We start from the raw sequence: 16,480 nt of genomic DNA, 5'->3' as shown, positions 1-16,480 counted from the left end.
TCCTAAATCCTTTATCAAATAATGTACCCTGTGGGGTGCTGGCTGGCTCAGGTGAAGGAGCAAGCAACTCTTGATCTTGGGGTCGATCTTGGAGTCCTGAGTTTGAGCCCAAACTGGGTGTAGGGATTACTTAAAAACAAATAAACTTAGAAACAAGAGAATGCACCTCCTTCCCAACTGATTTGAGATTCTTCCTTTATCATAACAAGCGTTTTAAATAATATTCATGTTTTATTTATTGACAATCTCAACCATACTGTTCTAATGATATAGTTTTATTTTTAAACTGGTGTCCAAAAAAATCACCCATTCTAACTTTTTCCAAAAAGTTTTAGTATTTCACTTCTTTATTCTTTCAGAGAAATTTTAAAATCATTATATCAAATGCAAAAAAAATGAAAAAAAAAACAAAAAATGAGACAAGGCATTGGATTAAAACTAAGCACAGAGAAAAATCTGACCCACTAAAAACATTAAGGTTCCCTCTCACCGTGAAGTCCCTACATTTGCATTTTGTAGCCCTTTTGCAGGTAGTCCAAGTCAACCATGCCCAGCCCACCTATCTCTATCACTGGGCTCATGAGAACTCAGAAAGCTATGTGCACTTTGCTATTTCCCTGCTTCTAAGGATTCTTAATAAATTTTATTTTTCATTCTCTCTTCCATACACGTGTGCACACATGCGCACATACACACACACACAACTTAGGTTCCTACCACCCAAATCATCAAATACAGTATTATGAATTAAACAATTTTAATTCGGAAATTCTTGTAAACTATTGTGGCTGAAAAAGCAGTAAATCCCTTATGACAGATTTTTATATTAAACAAGTTACTGTCTAATCCTTGACAGCATTTTACAAGGCATAGGGCTCTGTGAAACATATGACAAAATTACTACAGTGCTACTAAAAGGGCTTTACCTGATGGAATCTTTTAAGATGGAGAATTAGGATGGCTGGAACAGCAGAAATGAGCAATTGTTTCCTGGCATTAGTATAAACTCCTTCTGCTTTCTTTTCTATATAAAACATAATAATTTATTTGTAAAATTCCATTTTATACATTATATACCATATAACAGAGTTAACATTCATGAAGAAGCATATTTTTAAACATGTAAAGAAATTAGACTCTGGTGACAAGGGTGCCTCTATACTCCTTTCCAAAACCCCACTGTAAGGAAAGTGATTTTTTAAAAAGCACATGCTTACGAGGACAAAGAATATGAAATTTTGGGAGCTAGGAAGCAGATGGACTAAAGCAACTTATGTCAATGCTCTCCAGCCAAAGACCACCAGAAACACACCTGTAGTTGAAAAAACAGGTCATTCATTACTCATTGTAGTGAAAGGAGATCACGAGTCATGGGAACCACAGGGCATTTCAGTAAGAGGTTGTTAGAAAGTACCTAGGGTGGGATCTGAATATGGCCAACAGCATATTTAACTTAGATTAATGGAAACTAGTATTTCTTACTTTTCCCATCTAGACATTTCTTTAATTACTAGTGTATAAAACATGTCTTTATTCTGATACTTTGACACCTAGGGCCTTGCTGACATTATAGGGAGGGCTTCAGCCAGAACTAGCAAATTCCTAGATATAGTAAATAAAAGTGTGCCTCTCCGATGCAAACCAATCAAAGTGTGCCCTCATCACACTAGGGTCATCTACTATCCAACTAGAGACAGCCCCGTTGTCCCAGAACCCACTGGAATTATTCAAAAGTAATCAATCAGTCCCAAATTCGTTGATTACAACTCCTTCCCTGGAAACTAAAAAAAGGCTCTTGTCCATGTCTTCTCACTCCTGCCTCCTGACCAACCCTGGTGCTTCCCCCTGTGGCCCTGCATGGCATGGCTTAGTGTCCTCCCTCCTCTTCAGAACTGTATGTAACGAACTATGTTTTCAGCAGCAACCTCTCCTGATCTATGGGCCTCACCACAACTGGTTACAAAGTCTGCATTTTGAAACAACTAGTCACTAAGAATCGGAGTATTCTCTCCATATGGAGGCTAGAGAGGCACTAGGGAAATTTCTTCTGGAAAGATTTCAGAGAGCTAGTCCACCGAAATAAGATTCTGTGGATTTGCACCTTTCAAGGCAGAGATGGGTATTTCCTGTTCAGTTTACTTCATCAACAATCTATTTAGAAGTGCTGTCACTATCTTCAGTGCTGAGGTCCAACAATGAAAAAGGTAATTCATGCTTCCAAGCAGCTTAAGTGTAGGGACAAGGTTCTCAGGTTCCTCTACTTAGGATCTATACCCAGTGGTCCTTGACTATCAAATACCCGGTGAATACGAAGAAAAACAAAAACCTAAGTATTTACCTATTTCCTTTTGGTGCCTCTGTTTCTTCTCAGTACAGTTCTCACACAGAAGCTTGTTATTCCCCATTAGTAATTCCATAGATGTAAACTGGTAGAAACAGGACTGCAGCGAGCATTCTTTAGAGGCAGTCACATAGCTCCGAGAAAGGGTCTGAAAGGCATTTGGGGGGCGAGGAGACCGCACATGCTTCTCCTCCGAAGAGCATACACTATGTGGAACACGTTGTGGCTTGTTTTCGCTATCAAAATCTCTCTCTCCAGTTCCAGGGCTGCTCAGACGAAGTTCAGAAATAGCTTCGGCCACTTGCTCCTCACCGTGGCCAGGCTCGCGGGCGGGTGCTCCAACGGCCCGCGGCTGCGGAGAGGGGGCGCGTGGGTGCACACGGCAGCCCCGGGGGGACACGAACTGCACAGCCTGCTCGGAAGCGCTTTCGGACTCTGAAGCCTCGCTGTCCGCATCAGCGCTGCTCTCCGAAGGGCCGGCCTCCTTCTCACTGCCATCCGTGGCGCTTTCAGTCAGAGCCGACTCGGTACTCGCGGTGCTCGCCGCCGCTGAGGAAGCCCCGTTCATCTCGAGGGGCCCATGTTTCCGGTGCACGACGACTGCCCGATCTCCTCCAGATGACAATTTTCTTACACATTTTCTGCCATGAGCTAATTGATTCTGTAAGTTGACAGTATTTTCAGAGAAAAGAATCTTTTGACCTTACTGAAAATAAATGCAAGTCTTATTTACACGTTCCACGACTCTTGAATAAATGCTTTTTCTAGACCCTCTGACATCCATTTCCTAAATCTACCTAAACTACAATCAATAGAAGATATAATAGCAAACAGTTCTAATTTAAAATTAATCTTGATACAAGAAACCCACAAGAGCAGATACTAATCTGTGGAGAAAGAAGCAGGTCTTTGAAGAACAGAGCTGTGAGGCAGGCTTTTAAGTTACAATCCTTTTTCTGGAGTCCGGCCACTTCAAGAGCAGTCTAACAGAAAAAGCGAAACCTGATAATATATCAACTTGCCAAGTTATACAAATCATATCACATTTAAAAAAAAAAATTTTTTAATGAAGTGCAAATTTAGATTGATTTCTTTAATTTTTATGGGATAATTCAACAACCAGCTATGTCCCTAGTGACATAATGGGTCTAGGCAATAGTCATGAATGACTGGTGACATCAAAGATTAGACATCAAACATTATGTGCATCTCCTTGGTGGAAGCATACACCGCCAGTTAAAAGTTTTCTTGCTAAGGGGTGCCTGGGTGTCTCAGCCAGTTGAGCATCCGACTCTTGATTTCAGCTCAGGTCATGATGTCAGGGTTCGGAGACTGAGCGCCACATGGGGCTCCACGCTGCGCACGGAGTCTCTATCTCTCCTTCTCTGTCTCCCTCAAAATAAATGAAATTTTAAACAAATGTTTTCTGCCAAAAGTCAAATAAATAATAAAACTTGAGCCTAGTTAGGTTTTTAGATTGAACTGCCTTAGGAAATAAAGGGACTAAAGAAACCTATTAACACCATGGAAATGCAATAGCAAAATAAATTACTACTGAATGTGGGAATGTGAGAAATTATTGGGGGAAAAAAATGACCTGATTTTTTCAACAAATGCCCTCTGCTGGGAGCCTGCTTCTCCCTCTCCCTCTCTCTCTCATGAATAAATAAATAAAATCTTTAAAAAATAAAAATAAAGAAATATAAGAGACATAAGATTAAGAGATGGCAATCAACTGCAGTCAAATGATTTTTTTTATTTTTTAAAGATTTTATTTATTTGACAGAGAGAGACACAGTGAGAGAGGGAACACAAGCAGGGGGAGTGGGAGAAGGAGAAGCAGACTTCCCGCCAAGCAGGGAGCCCAATGCAGGGCTTGATCCCAGGAGCCTGGGATCATGACCTGAGCCGAAGGCAGATGCCTAATGACTAAGCCACCCAGGCACCCCTATAGATCTTTTTTAGATCCTAAATTCAAGCACACATTAAAAAGCAAAAAAAAAAAATGTATTTATGAGACAAGTACAAAAGTTTAAATAATGACTGGATGTTGGCAGTATTAAAAGTTGTTAATATTTTTAGTTAGGATAATGTGCTGTGGTTATGTCTTCAAAAAAGTATCTTTTATATCAGAGTTATTTCAAAATAATCTGAGATGGGAAAGGGGAGAATGTGGGACAGCTATAGATAAAATATGATTAGCCATGATCCGATAACTGTGAATCTGAGAAATGGTACATGGGAATTTATTATACTACCTTTTCTACTTTTGTGTATTTTTGAAACTTTTCTTATTAAAAGGTTTTTAAAAACAGATGTCTCACAAATGCATATAATCTTACCTTATCTTTAGATGAAGACTGGTTCTTGGTGGCTCTGGGTTGAGTAGTATTTTCTATAGTAACAGTGTCACTGTACTGACCATTATCTGTCGCCTGCAAACTTCTACATTTACTCATTCTTCCCAAAAGTACAGGTTTTGAAACCTATATAGGTGTCATGTACATAACACAAAACTTCTTTAGGAAATAAATTCTGGATATCATCTACTTTTTAAAATTTCTAGCTCATTTGAAATTAGGTAATTTCCTTAACATTAATTCTCAAACTATAATACATAATGATTTGAAGTCCCTGAGAGTAAGAACTATATCATAATTTATGCGTATATACATAAATCCCAGTATCAAATACAGTATATGAACTCCATTATCATATAAAAAAAGACTCTCAGATAATGTGATCATGTTCTCAACAAATATCTAAGTATATGAATGAATAAATGCTCTTCACAGAAGACTCATTATTAAGTTTCTCCTTACCCTTTCTTCTATTATAGGAAGTGAAATATCAATAAAAGGATCGTTCACTGAGGAGATCTTAAAAAGAAAACATATTGAGAAATTCAGTTAGAGTTCTAATATAGACAATGTAGTTTTATAAAGTCTTAAAGGAATCAAACTTCCCAGGCAACTTAGAATTTCAAGTTAAAAAACATCCCTGGAATAAACCATGATTTTAATTGGGTAGAGCAGCACATATTGTTAATCAAAACAAGATATCCCAAAACCTAATAAATGCAACCCAGCTGAAATTTATAATATTGTCAATACGACTAATTTAGAATATTCAAAGTAACTTCAAAATAAACTGTGTTTAGTAAAACTGATTAAATTACATGCTACAACATAAATCAAATAGAAACATTAAAAAAAAAAAAAAAGCCAGAGTGCTTGACTGCGTTTTGCAGATTCTTTAGGTGAACTCTGTTTAAAAGGATTCTCTCTTGTTTGTGAGAAATCAAGTTCTATGTTGAAAATACTAGAAATTTAAGTAATGTCATGTTGACAAATGCTGTGCTTCAACATGACAGGCTAGAAGGAGATGTAACATATAATAATCCTGATTTTATAAGACTACAGAGGAAAAGAAAGGTACTCCATAATCTGGGACAGGAAAACCTAACAAAAGTTTACACCTATCATACTCTAAACCATATGCTTTCAGAAAAACTTTTACCAAGGAATTGAAGACCTATAAAAAATATTTATGTGTTTTAAGTTGTTAAAAGTACAGATGGCATTCAAAATAAAAATTATCATTACATTCAAAGGTGAGTCTACTTTAAACAAAACTTCAACAAGTTACATAAATGTAAACTTTAAATAAAATGTGGTATGTTACCCTAAGTTATGTTAACTACCTTAAGTTATTTCTATTAGAATCACATTTTAGGGCAATGCATAGTTATAGAACATAGTTACTCCTTTCCCATAAGTTTCTCTTTCATTTCAATCCAAACAAGTAACTAACACATTCCAGCACATTAAAATAGGCTAAAAGAACTTCACAGGCTTGCCAAGAGGAAAAATAACACTTAAAAAAAATTATAAATTATGTGTCTCCTCTGGGAGTGAAGGAAATATTCTAATGACTTTCAAAAACTATTAGGTAGTCATCTGTCACAAACAAAAATAAATGCTGATGATTAATGTGAAAGAAAACAAAAAATGATATCACTGTAATCTATTCCATGTTGAAGTGAATTCCAAAGCACCTACATTTGCACATTCTTCACACATGACTGTGCTAGTTAATTCACCAATAAAGATCCGATTTATGAAGTTCATTTTCACACCTTCTCTTCCATATGCTGTAAAAATAATACTTTTTAATGCAAAAAAAAGTCAGCCATCAACCTAACAATGTAACATGCTTTTTCTCTGTTGACTTAAAAGAAATCTGAAGATAGATGTCCAGTACTACATTAATAATATATTTCTTTGTACGATGTACATACATCATACTATATAATGTCTTTCTCCTTTATAATTCTGTAGAGAAAATTTGATTATCAGCTACAGTAGATTCCAAGAAATGATGAACTGTTCTTAAACTTGAGGCAAGAAAAGTAAACCAATAACCATTGTTTATACCATACCTCAATTGCTCCCATTAAACCCTTTAAAGCCTCTGTGCCTAACGTACAGGTAGACAGGGGGAATGAAAAGAAGATTATGCTTTTAGGGCTACAGATGCCTAGGCGATAACTATGGATAAAACAGAGTAGTAGAAGATAAGTAAACATGGCATAGTGTAAAGAATTAATTTGGGCAATTAGTAACTCATTTATGTATATAATACATACATATATATAAAAAAAACATTTATATATGTATGTGTGTTTGTGTGTATTCAGTTTAAAATGGAAAAATTATTCTGTTTGGGAAATATTTATAAATCAAAGAAAATTATTCTTGTGATCTGCTTCAAAATAATCATGGGTTAGGAGAACATAGGTAAAACATAACGTGCCATGACTTCAATGTAGTTTAAGAGGGGTGAGGAGTACATGAGGCTCCATCATACTATTCTTCCTACTTTAATAGAGGTTTAAAACTTTCCACAGTAAATTATGACAAAAAATATATATTAACAAACTTCACTCCTCTTTCAAACTTCAATCCTTTTTGGACCTCTAATTTCAAATTTAATACAAACAACATTTAAAATCATTTTAAAACATTATCTGAAGCACTGAATGTCACAGTCAACTCATAGCTAGATATATCATTAAACATCTTTAATATAACAATTACTAGAAGTTATGGTAAACTAAGATGCTTCATTAAGAAAACTGTACAAGGGATTAAAAATAGAAAAGATCACACAAAACTGAAGGAAAAGCAAAACTGGGCAGTTATACTAAACATACAGTAGATGGCACTATCTCAAAACAAACAAAAAACCAAAGCATACATGAGAATCCACATTCTAAAAAATCTTGAATCCTTCACATAAAACTAATGTAACATTGTGTGTCAACTATACTTTAAAAAATATCTTGAACCCTTAACTGTATATAGTTTGGGCATGTACAATCATTTTATGAATTACAGACCTGCAGTATATATATAATGACAAAAAATAGATAAGAAAATAAAATATAAATAATATTTTTAAACACCTTCTAAAAATGATGACTTCATATTACGACTACTTAATATCTGAAGACAGAATATACAGTTAGGACAAAGCAAATCACTCGTATCATTAGATATAAGCCCACACTTAAATATTGATAATTATAAATAATCAACTTTGATTAGATAATCACTGCTTTTGCCTCATACGGTGGCTGATGAAGAGTCGACACTAATGTAAACAGGTATGTTTGATTTAGTACTCTCTCCAGTAACTGGTTTCCTTGCAGGAATCTTTGGAATGCTTAGGCATTTTAACTAGTTGAAACTGTATACTATCTGTAAGTCGACTTATCCAAGCACAGGTTGACTGCAAAATGATACAATATGATGAAATGGAACTTCCAAGGGAGGCTACTGCTTTCGACAACCTTTCACGTCTCCCTTCGGAAACCTCACATTATGGTATCAGTGTCAGTCTGTATATTTGATACTAATTTTAGTTTTTAAAGTTCACATGGACACATCCTAACATTTTCTTTCTATGACTCACTAGACTATCTTGGCAGCCACGGGAGTAAGTACACTCTCCCTTTAAGGCCACTACTTTACAGAATTAGTTCACATAAATGCTCAGTTCTTTTTCCCCTGGAAAGAAACTTAAAATTTTCTTTGGCAGAAAGTTTTAACAGTGAAAGAATCAACATACCTTTGACTTTTTTTCTAGTATCCTCATCAGCAGTTTTAGTAGTTGGGTTGTTAAATGCTTTTAGAATGCTAGCTTGTATTCGCTATAAAACAAATAAGAATTTAGTAAGAGTCCATACTTGAATGTATTCCTACAGATTGAGAGTAAGTTCTCCCTCTTTTCCCTCCTCTTCCCCACTCCGCCACTCTGTCCCTAAAATGATGTATCATTTTAATCAGGACAAAAGGTAACACAGAGACCATGTGGAATTTATCCACTGAAGAAAATCTTTCTATATAAGAAGCTATTAAACTAGTCACTATGATCTTCATCTAGATTATTTATATACATATATGAGTAAAGTCCAGAACATCAAATAATTTCTATAGCAAGAATACCCCAAATCTTGACTAGTTCTCATTTTATTTGAATTCAGTTGTCAATAATGAGTATTAGTATTAAGGTCTTTAGCAACTCTTAGGAAATGACGAGATTTATGTTTCCATAGCTCTTGCCTATGTTTCAGGAGAGATCCAATATCACAGAAAACTTTTTCAGAATGAAAACCGGATTCCAAGAATAAAGACATGTGAGCTAATAAATTATCATCTTTTATACTAATTATGTCTCTACTTAGTGGATGAATTTAGTCTTCTTGAATTCACATTTTTAACAGTGCAGTGAGAGGAAAGCTTGTTAATTATCCTCCAGAAGTGTTTTTTGTTTGTTTGTTTGGGATTTTTTTTTTTTTAAGTAAAGTCTTAATCAGAGGTTTTCATATGTGAGACTACTGTTTGACCTGGACTTCCTGAAAATGGTACCTAATTCTGTTATTAAAAAAATATTATATCAAAGAAAAGTGAACCTCAAACTGCAGACTTGCCAGAGAATAATAAAAGCACCACATATCAGAATCCAGATACTTTCAGAAGAAAACTCACAGCCTTAAATATTTAAAACAATTAAAAAGAATAAAAACAAATGAATTAAACAGCCAAGTCATAAATTTAGGAAAAGGATATCAAAGCTGAATGAAAGTAAATAACAAAACAAAAGAGTTAATGAAAATAAAAGTATGTAAACTGAAGAGATTAATAAATGAATCAAAAGCTGACTCTTTGGGTGAGGGATAAATAAACCTACTAGCCAATCTTTTTTTTTTTTAAATTTTTTTTAAAGACTTTATTTATTTAGTTGACAGAGAGAGAGAGATCACAAGTAGGTCGAAAGGCAGGGGGAAACAGGCTCTCCACTTAGCGGAGATCCCAGGATGCGGGGCTCGATCCCAGGACGCGGGAGCTGGATCCCAGGACCGTGAGATCATCACCTGAGCCGAAGGCAGAGGCTTTACCCACTAAGCCACCCAGATTCCCCACCTACTAGCCAATCTTAATCAAAGAATGAAAAGCGTTAACATCAACCTAAGAAAAAGGAAACCGCTAACAAAATTAAAGATATTTCAAGTAATCGTGAGAGAATACTTTGCTCCACTCTCATGTAATTACATTTGAAAATTCAGAAAAAATTAGATAATTCTCTAGGAAATGAGTCCCAGAAGAGACAGAGTACCTTCTAGCTTTCATGGGGCAGGTGAATGAGCAGAGAGAGAAGAATGGTGTTACACAGTACTCCTTACAAAAAGCTCCAAGCCCTAACAATTTCACAAAGGAATGCCACTAAACGTATGTTTCAGAGCATAAAAAAGGGAAACCTCCAAATTCTTTCCATGAAGCTTAATATTGCTACTAAAGCTGACAGAGAAATACACAACACACACCAACATCACGTATGAAAAAAGCTCTAAGTAAAATACAGAAGCACATTAAAAGAATAATATAGTATCATTAAGACTTTTGTTCTAGTAATGCAGGGATATTAGGAAATCTATTCATACAAGCCATCATATTAACAGATACAAGAAGAAAAACATTATAAGATTAAATCCCTTGATTACTATTATTTAGCACTGTATTGATGTTCTAGTCAATGCATTTGATAGAAAAATAAATCTCAGAGGTATAAAAATTTTAAGGGAGATAAAATTATTTGCAGATGACATAATTTTTTATTTGGAAAAGCCAAAAGAACAAACTGAAATGAAAAACTACTATAAATAGTAAAAGAATTTAATATGGGGTATGTAAATATAATGAAGTCAATAGCCTTCACACACACAAACAAAAACCAGTTAGAAGCAATGGAAGAAAATGCCCCATTTATAATAACTAAAAAAGAGAAAATAATAAATAAACTTAAGGAATGTGTAAGATCTAAAGGAGGAAAACTTACAAACACTACTGAAAGACACAAAGGAAAATCTGATCAAATGGAAACACACACCATGTTCTTTGACAGGTCCTAAATAAACCTTTCATTTTTGCCCCCTAAATGTGTTCATTTAACATAATTCCGTTAAAAATAGCAATAGTTTCTTTTTTTAATGTGAGAGATTGAAGGGAGAGATTAGTTCTGAACTAGATATGGAGAAATAAATAATAGCAATGAAAAAAATCTGTGTACTGACAGACGTTGATCCCACTAGATTTATTGAAATGCATTAAAAAATGGGCAGATGACCTGAACAGACATTTTTCCAATGAAGACATACAGATGGTAGACAGCATAAAAAGATGTTCAGCATCACTAGTCATCAGGGAAATACAAATCAAACCTGCAATGAGATATCACCTCACGCCCATCAGTATGGCTAGTATCAAAAAGACAAGAAATCACAAGTGTTGGTGAGGATGTGGATGGAGAAAAAGGAACTCTTGCGCACTGTTGGTGGGAATGTAAGTTTGGTGCAGCCACTGTAGAAAACAGTATGGAGATACCTCAAAAAATTAAAAATAGAAATACCGTATGATCCAGTAGCTCCACTAGTGGGTAATTTTTTTTAAAGATGTATTTATTTACTTACTTGAGAGAGAGAGAGAAAGAGAGCACCAGCAGGAAGGAGAGAGAGAAGTAGGCGGCCCGTGAGCAGGAAGCCCAATGTAGGGCTTGATCCCAGGGCCCTGGGATCATGACCTGAGCCAAAGGTAGATGCTTAACTGACTGAGCCACCCAAGTGCCTCTCACTAGTGGGTATTTACCCAAAGAAAACAAAAACACTAATTTGAAAAGATATATGCACCCCTATGTTTACTGTAGTGTTACTTAAAATAGACAAGATATGGAAGTAACCACGTGCCCATCAATAGATGAATGAATAGAGAAAATGTTCTAATGGAATACACACACAATGCAATAATAACTTGGCCATAAAAAAGAATGAGACCTTGCCATTCACAAAAACGTGAAGGGACCTGAAGGAAATTATGCTAAGTGAAATAAGTCAGAGAAAGACAAGTATCATAAGAGTTCACTTATATGTGTAATCTGATACAGCCACTCTGGAGAAAAGTATGGAGGTTCCTCAAGAAGTTAAAAATATAGCTATCCTACAACCCAGTAATTACACTACTGGGTATTTACCCCAAAGATACAAATGTAGTGAAAAGAAGGGACACATGCATCCCGATATTCATAGCAGCAATGTCCACAACAGCCAAACTGTAGAAGGAGCCAAGATGTCCTTCAACGGATGAACGGATAAAGAAGATGTGGTTTGGGGCACCTGGGTGGCTCAGTGGGCTAAAGCCTCTGCTTTCGGCTCAGGTCATGATCCCAGGGTCCTGGGATCAAGCCCCGCATCGGGCTCTCTGCTCCTCAGAGAGCCTGCTTCCTCCTCTCTCTCTCCCTGCCTGCCTCTCTTGCCTACTTGTAACCTCTGTCTGTCAAATAAATAAATAAAATCTTAAAAAAAAAAAAAAAAAGACGATGTGGTTCATACATACAATGGAATATTACTCAGGCTTCGGAAAGGATGAATACCTACCATTTATTTACATCGGATGGAACTGGAGGGTACTGTGCTAAGTGAAATAAGTCAGTCAAAGAAAGACAATTAAATGGCTTCACTCATATATGGAATATAAGAAACAGCACAGAGGCAAGGGAAGCAAGGGCAAAAATGAACTATTGGGACTTCATCAAGATCAAAAGCTTCTGCACAGCAAAGTAAACAGTTAACAAAACCAAAAGACAACTGACAGAATGGGAGAAGATATTTGCAAACAACATATCTGATAAAGGGCTAGTATCCAAAATCTATAAAGAACTTATCAAACTCAACACCCAAAGAACAAATAATCCAATCAAGAAATGGGCAGAGGACATGAATAGATATTTCTGCAAAGAAGACATCCAGATGGCTAAAAGACACATGAAAAAGTGCTCCACATCACCTGGCATCAGGGAAATACAAATCAAAACCGCAATGAGATACCAACTCACACCAGTCAGAATGCCTAAAATTAACAAGTCAGGGAATGACAGAGGCTGGCGAGGTTGCAGAAACACTGTTGGTGGGAATGCAAGCTGGTGCAACCACTCTGGAAAACAGCACGGAGGTTCCTCAAATAATTAAAATAGAGCTACCCTATGACCTGGCAATTGCACTACTGGGTATTTACCCCAAAGATGTAGTAAAAAGAAGGGCCATATGCACCTCAATGTTTAAAGCAGCAGTGTCCACAATAGCCAAACTGTGGAAAAAGCCAAGATGCCCTTCAACAGATGAATGGATAAAGATGTGGTCCATATACACAATGGAATATTACTCAGCCATCAGAAATGATGAATACCCAACTTTTGCATCAACATGGATGGAACTGGAGGAGATTATACTGAGTGAAATAAGTCAAACAGAAAGAGTCAATTATCACATAGTTTCACTTAATTGCTGAGCATAAGGAATAACAAGGAGGACACTGAGTGAAGGAGAGGAGAAGTGAGTTGGGGGAAATCAGAGAGGGAGACGAACCATGAGAAACTGAGGACTCCAAGAAACAAACTGAGGGTTTTAGAAAGAAAGGGAGTGGGGGGATGGATTGGCCCTGGTGATGGGTATTAAGGAGGGCACATATTGCATGGAGCACTGGGTGTTATACATAAACAATGAATCTTGGAACACTACATCAAAAACTAATGATGTACTGTATGGTGACTAACATAATAAAAAATAGAAAAATAATTTTTAAAAAAAGAGGCAAGAGAATTTCCAGGAGCATAGTTAGAGGGAATTCCAGAACAATGCCTGCACATCAAATGTGGGAGGCAACCAACCCAAACCAAAGCAGTGAGAGCAGGAGACAGACAGACTGTCACCACCAAGATCCCCCTGCTCCTGTACCATGTTATAAATCTGAGAACAGAATATATGGGGAATGAGCTGCTAATGTCCTTATTCTCCTCCCCCAGCTCTGCTGTGGATCAGTAGAGGATACACATTACCTAACCCAAAGCTGTTCTGCTCTGACCTGTTCCTGAGAGCAAGGAGGTGGGTCATGATGAACTCAGAAGCAGAAGACACAGAGCAACCTTTAACCTTTTTGGACCAGAGAGCTACCTGGTCTCCTTTAACTCTGTCTGTGGCTTTGACTTTGACAAGCGTGGCTCAGGACACATTCATGATTTTGCCCACTGACTTCCCCAGAAAGAACGCTTAGAAATTCTGGGACCCCCAAAGCCAGACAATGTTCTAGAGATTCTCTCAGTCCCTCTTTTTTGGGGATCCTTCATCCGATAATGGGAATAGTTTTGCACTTAGTAACCAGTTATGTAAGACTAAACAATCTACGGCTTAAGCATACACAGGTCACTCTCAAAACTATAAGACAATGAAATGATTAAAAGTAAAAAAAAAAAAAAAAAAATCGGGGCGCCTGGGTGGCTCAGTGGGTTAAGCCTCTGCCTTTGGCTCAGGTCATGATCCCAGGGTCCTGGGATCGAGCCCCAGGTCCAGCTCTCTGCTCACAGGGAACCTGCTTCCTCCTCTCTCTCTGCCTACTTGTAAGCTCTGTCTGTCACATGAATAAATAAAATCTTAAAAAAAAAAAAATTGTCTCCTCTGATGAAGAAGACATGTTTGAAAAGAAAGAACAGGTGGCTTCTACAGCACTAAAAACATTCTATTTTTTTAAACTTTGTGTGTGATGGTGAGGAGGGTTTCTAGTGGAAAATGACTTTTCCTTATATTATGCTTTAAACTGTATGTGTGTGTGTGTGTATATATATGTGTGTGTGTATATATATATATATATATATACACACACACACACACATTCTTCTGTACGTAGGATAGACTTCATGGTAAGTTTTTAATACCTTCCCCCAATAATTGTGAAACTGAGTTTCATTTATTAACTATCCTACGATCAGCCCATTATATTTCCTAGAACTGCTCACTATTCTTTACAAGTATATTTTGGAAGTTGATGCAAGATTCAAAAACTTAAATATATACAAAGTAGGGTACAAAAGTAAACATACAGTGATCCGTGCCATGTCATACTATCCTGAAATATATGTGAAGAAAATCAAAATTATAAAATATATCCCCAAGGCCATTAAATATTGAAATAATCTCCAATTCAGATGCAATAAATTTGAAAATTGATGTAATTCAGATACTGAGCTAAAGTTGACTTTTATACCTTCAAAACAGAATTTATTGAATCAAAATAAATTAGAATGAATTCCATGCAGGAAAATGGACTTGAAGATTCCAATAAATGCCATATTCACCTGTAAATACTTAGTATCACTGTAAAAAGCCTCTCCAGCTAGCAAAGATAAAGAACTCTAAACCAAGTTATAAGTCTATAAATATATTTTATAATTTGAATATTTTACCAATTCAATCGTGACTTTCAATATGATTTAATGAGTCTTTGACATTTTCTGAAATGTAAGCTATAATGTCAAAACTCTTAAAAATAAAAACAATGGAGTTGTTTAAATTATTAACTTGTAAACTATTAGACATTTGCTTTTTTATTGTATCTTAGCCACAGATTTATATTCTCTAAACTATTAAAGGAGTTAATTAATAGATAATTCATCAAGTTGAATAGAATAAATGAGTTTAGGTCCAGCTACAGCCTCTCATTGTTGAGAGTCATGCTTTGAACCATTTAAGTTAAAAAAAAAAAAAGAGGGAGGGAGAGAGAGAGAGAGAGACAGACAGACTTCGGCCAGGGAGCTACTAACAACTGCAGCACATTAATCAATTAGCAGGGTCAAGGCTCAACTATTTTAAATCTCCACCATAAACTTCTTTCAATAAGAATGCATAACATTCATGGCTTAAAAGTTAACTGAAACAGTCTGCCTTTATAATAATCCTAACCAATAATGTATCAGTGATAGATCTTTGGAAATAAAAATGTAGTATCACCAATTTGGTGATAGCTCAAATTAAAAGCAAGACAGTGAAGAAGCACATACCTTGTAAGTTGAAAAGGCTGCCTGTAAAAGAATTTCTTACAGTAAATTTGATTTTACTTTGTCCACGAGAAATTTACAATTTTGCACAAATGCTCCCTTTAGCACTCTATCTGGCAAGAGTGTGGTATTGCTCACAACATTACAGCCATAAGGAAAAAACTTTAATGAAACATTATGAAAGGAGGTCAGTAGTTGTTCATCATTACTACAAGATTCTGGTGGCAGACATCACGCTGGAGCCTTTCTTCAATCAAAACACACACGGCAGTGACAAACGACAACAACGGCACGATCGCCAGCTGTGGCGTTCCCAGGCCAGACAATGCAGCTCCTGCTCCAGGACTCACTGTAACTGACTGCACGCCTGTCCTTGCTTACAAGAGTGAATAAATCCACAGATCTGACATTTTAATTTTGCCACACCATCTAAACCCTCAAACAGAGGAATGAGAGCTTTCAAAAAGCCAGGTTTCCCACTGTACTGCCTGAGTTTTTAAGATATTGTGAATCCTAATGCACAAAATAAATAATTTAATTAATTTAATTCAATTTAATTGTGACAAAGAATGCCATCAAGTAACAGAAGTAAGATAGGGGAAAATGATAGGGATAGATTTTATAGTTTGATTTTAATATTGACAAAGAAAAACAATGTAGAGATAATTTTTAATTCCATTTACAATGATATAGGACCAT

The 16,480-nt window shown here is 36.2% G+C and overlaps 1 protein-coding gene across 4 annotated transcripts in view; it reads right to left on the bottom strand.

The window, feature by feature from the left end:
* USP45 (ubiquitin specific peptidase 45) overlaps positions 1 to 16,480 on the bottom strand; it is a 73,481-nt gene that overhangs the window by 9,199 nt on the left and 47,802 nt on the right. The window contains exons 11-16 of one of the 4 annotated variants that reach the window (XM_046005618.1): positions 8,474 to 8,555; positions 6,403 to 6,494; positions 5,164 to 5,220; positions 4,684 to 4,827; positions 2,339 to 3,002; positions 927 to 1,024 (exon numbers count right to left, since the gene is read on the bottom strand). In XM_046005618.1, coding sequence (XP_045861574.1) covers positions 927 to 1,024; positions 2,339 to 3,002; positions 4,684 to 4,827; positions 5,164 to 5,220; positions 6,403 to 6,494; positions 8,474 to 8,555 — 1,137 coding nt within the window. Of the gene's footprint in view, positions 1 to 926; positions 1,025 to 2,338; positions 3,325 to 4,683; positions 4,828 to 5,163; positions 5,221 to 6,402; positions 6,509 to 8,473; positions 8,556 to 16,480 lie in introns of those variants that run through there. The other 3 variants (XM_046005620.1, XR_006818359.1, XM_046005621.1) reach the window with 3 other exon arrangements.

Source organism: Meles meles, chromosome 5 (assembly GCF_922984935.1).
Source record: "Meles meles chromosome 5, mMelMel3.1 paternal haplotype, whole genome shotgun sequence".
NCBI classification, from domain to species: Eukaryota; Metazoa; Chordata; class Mammalia; order Carnivora; family Mustelidae; genus Meles; species Meles meles.
This window is presented reverse-complemented; position numbering and strand designations above follow the sequence as displayed.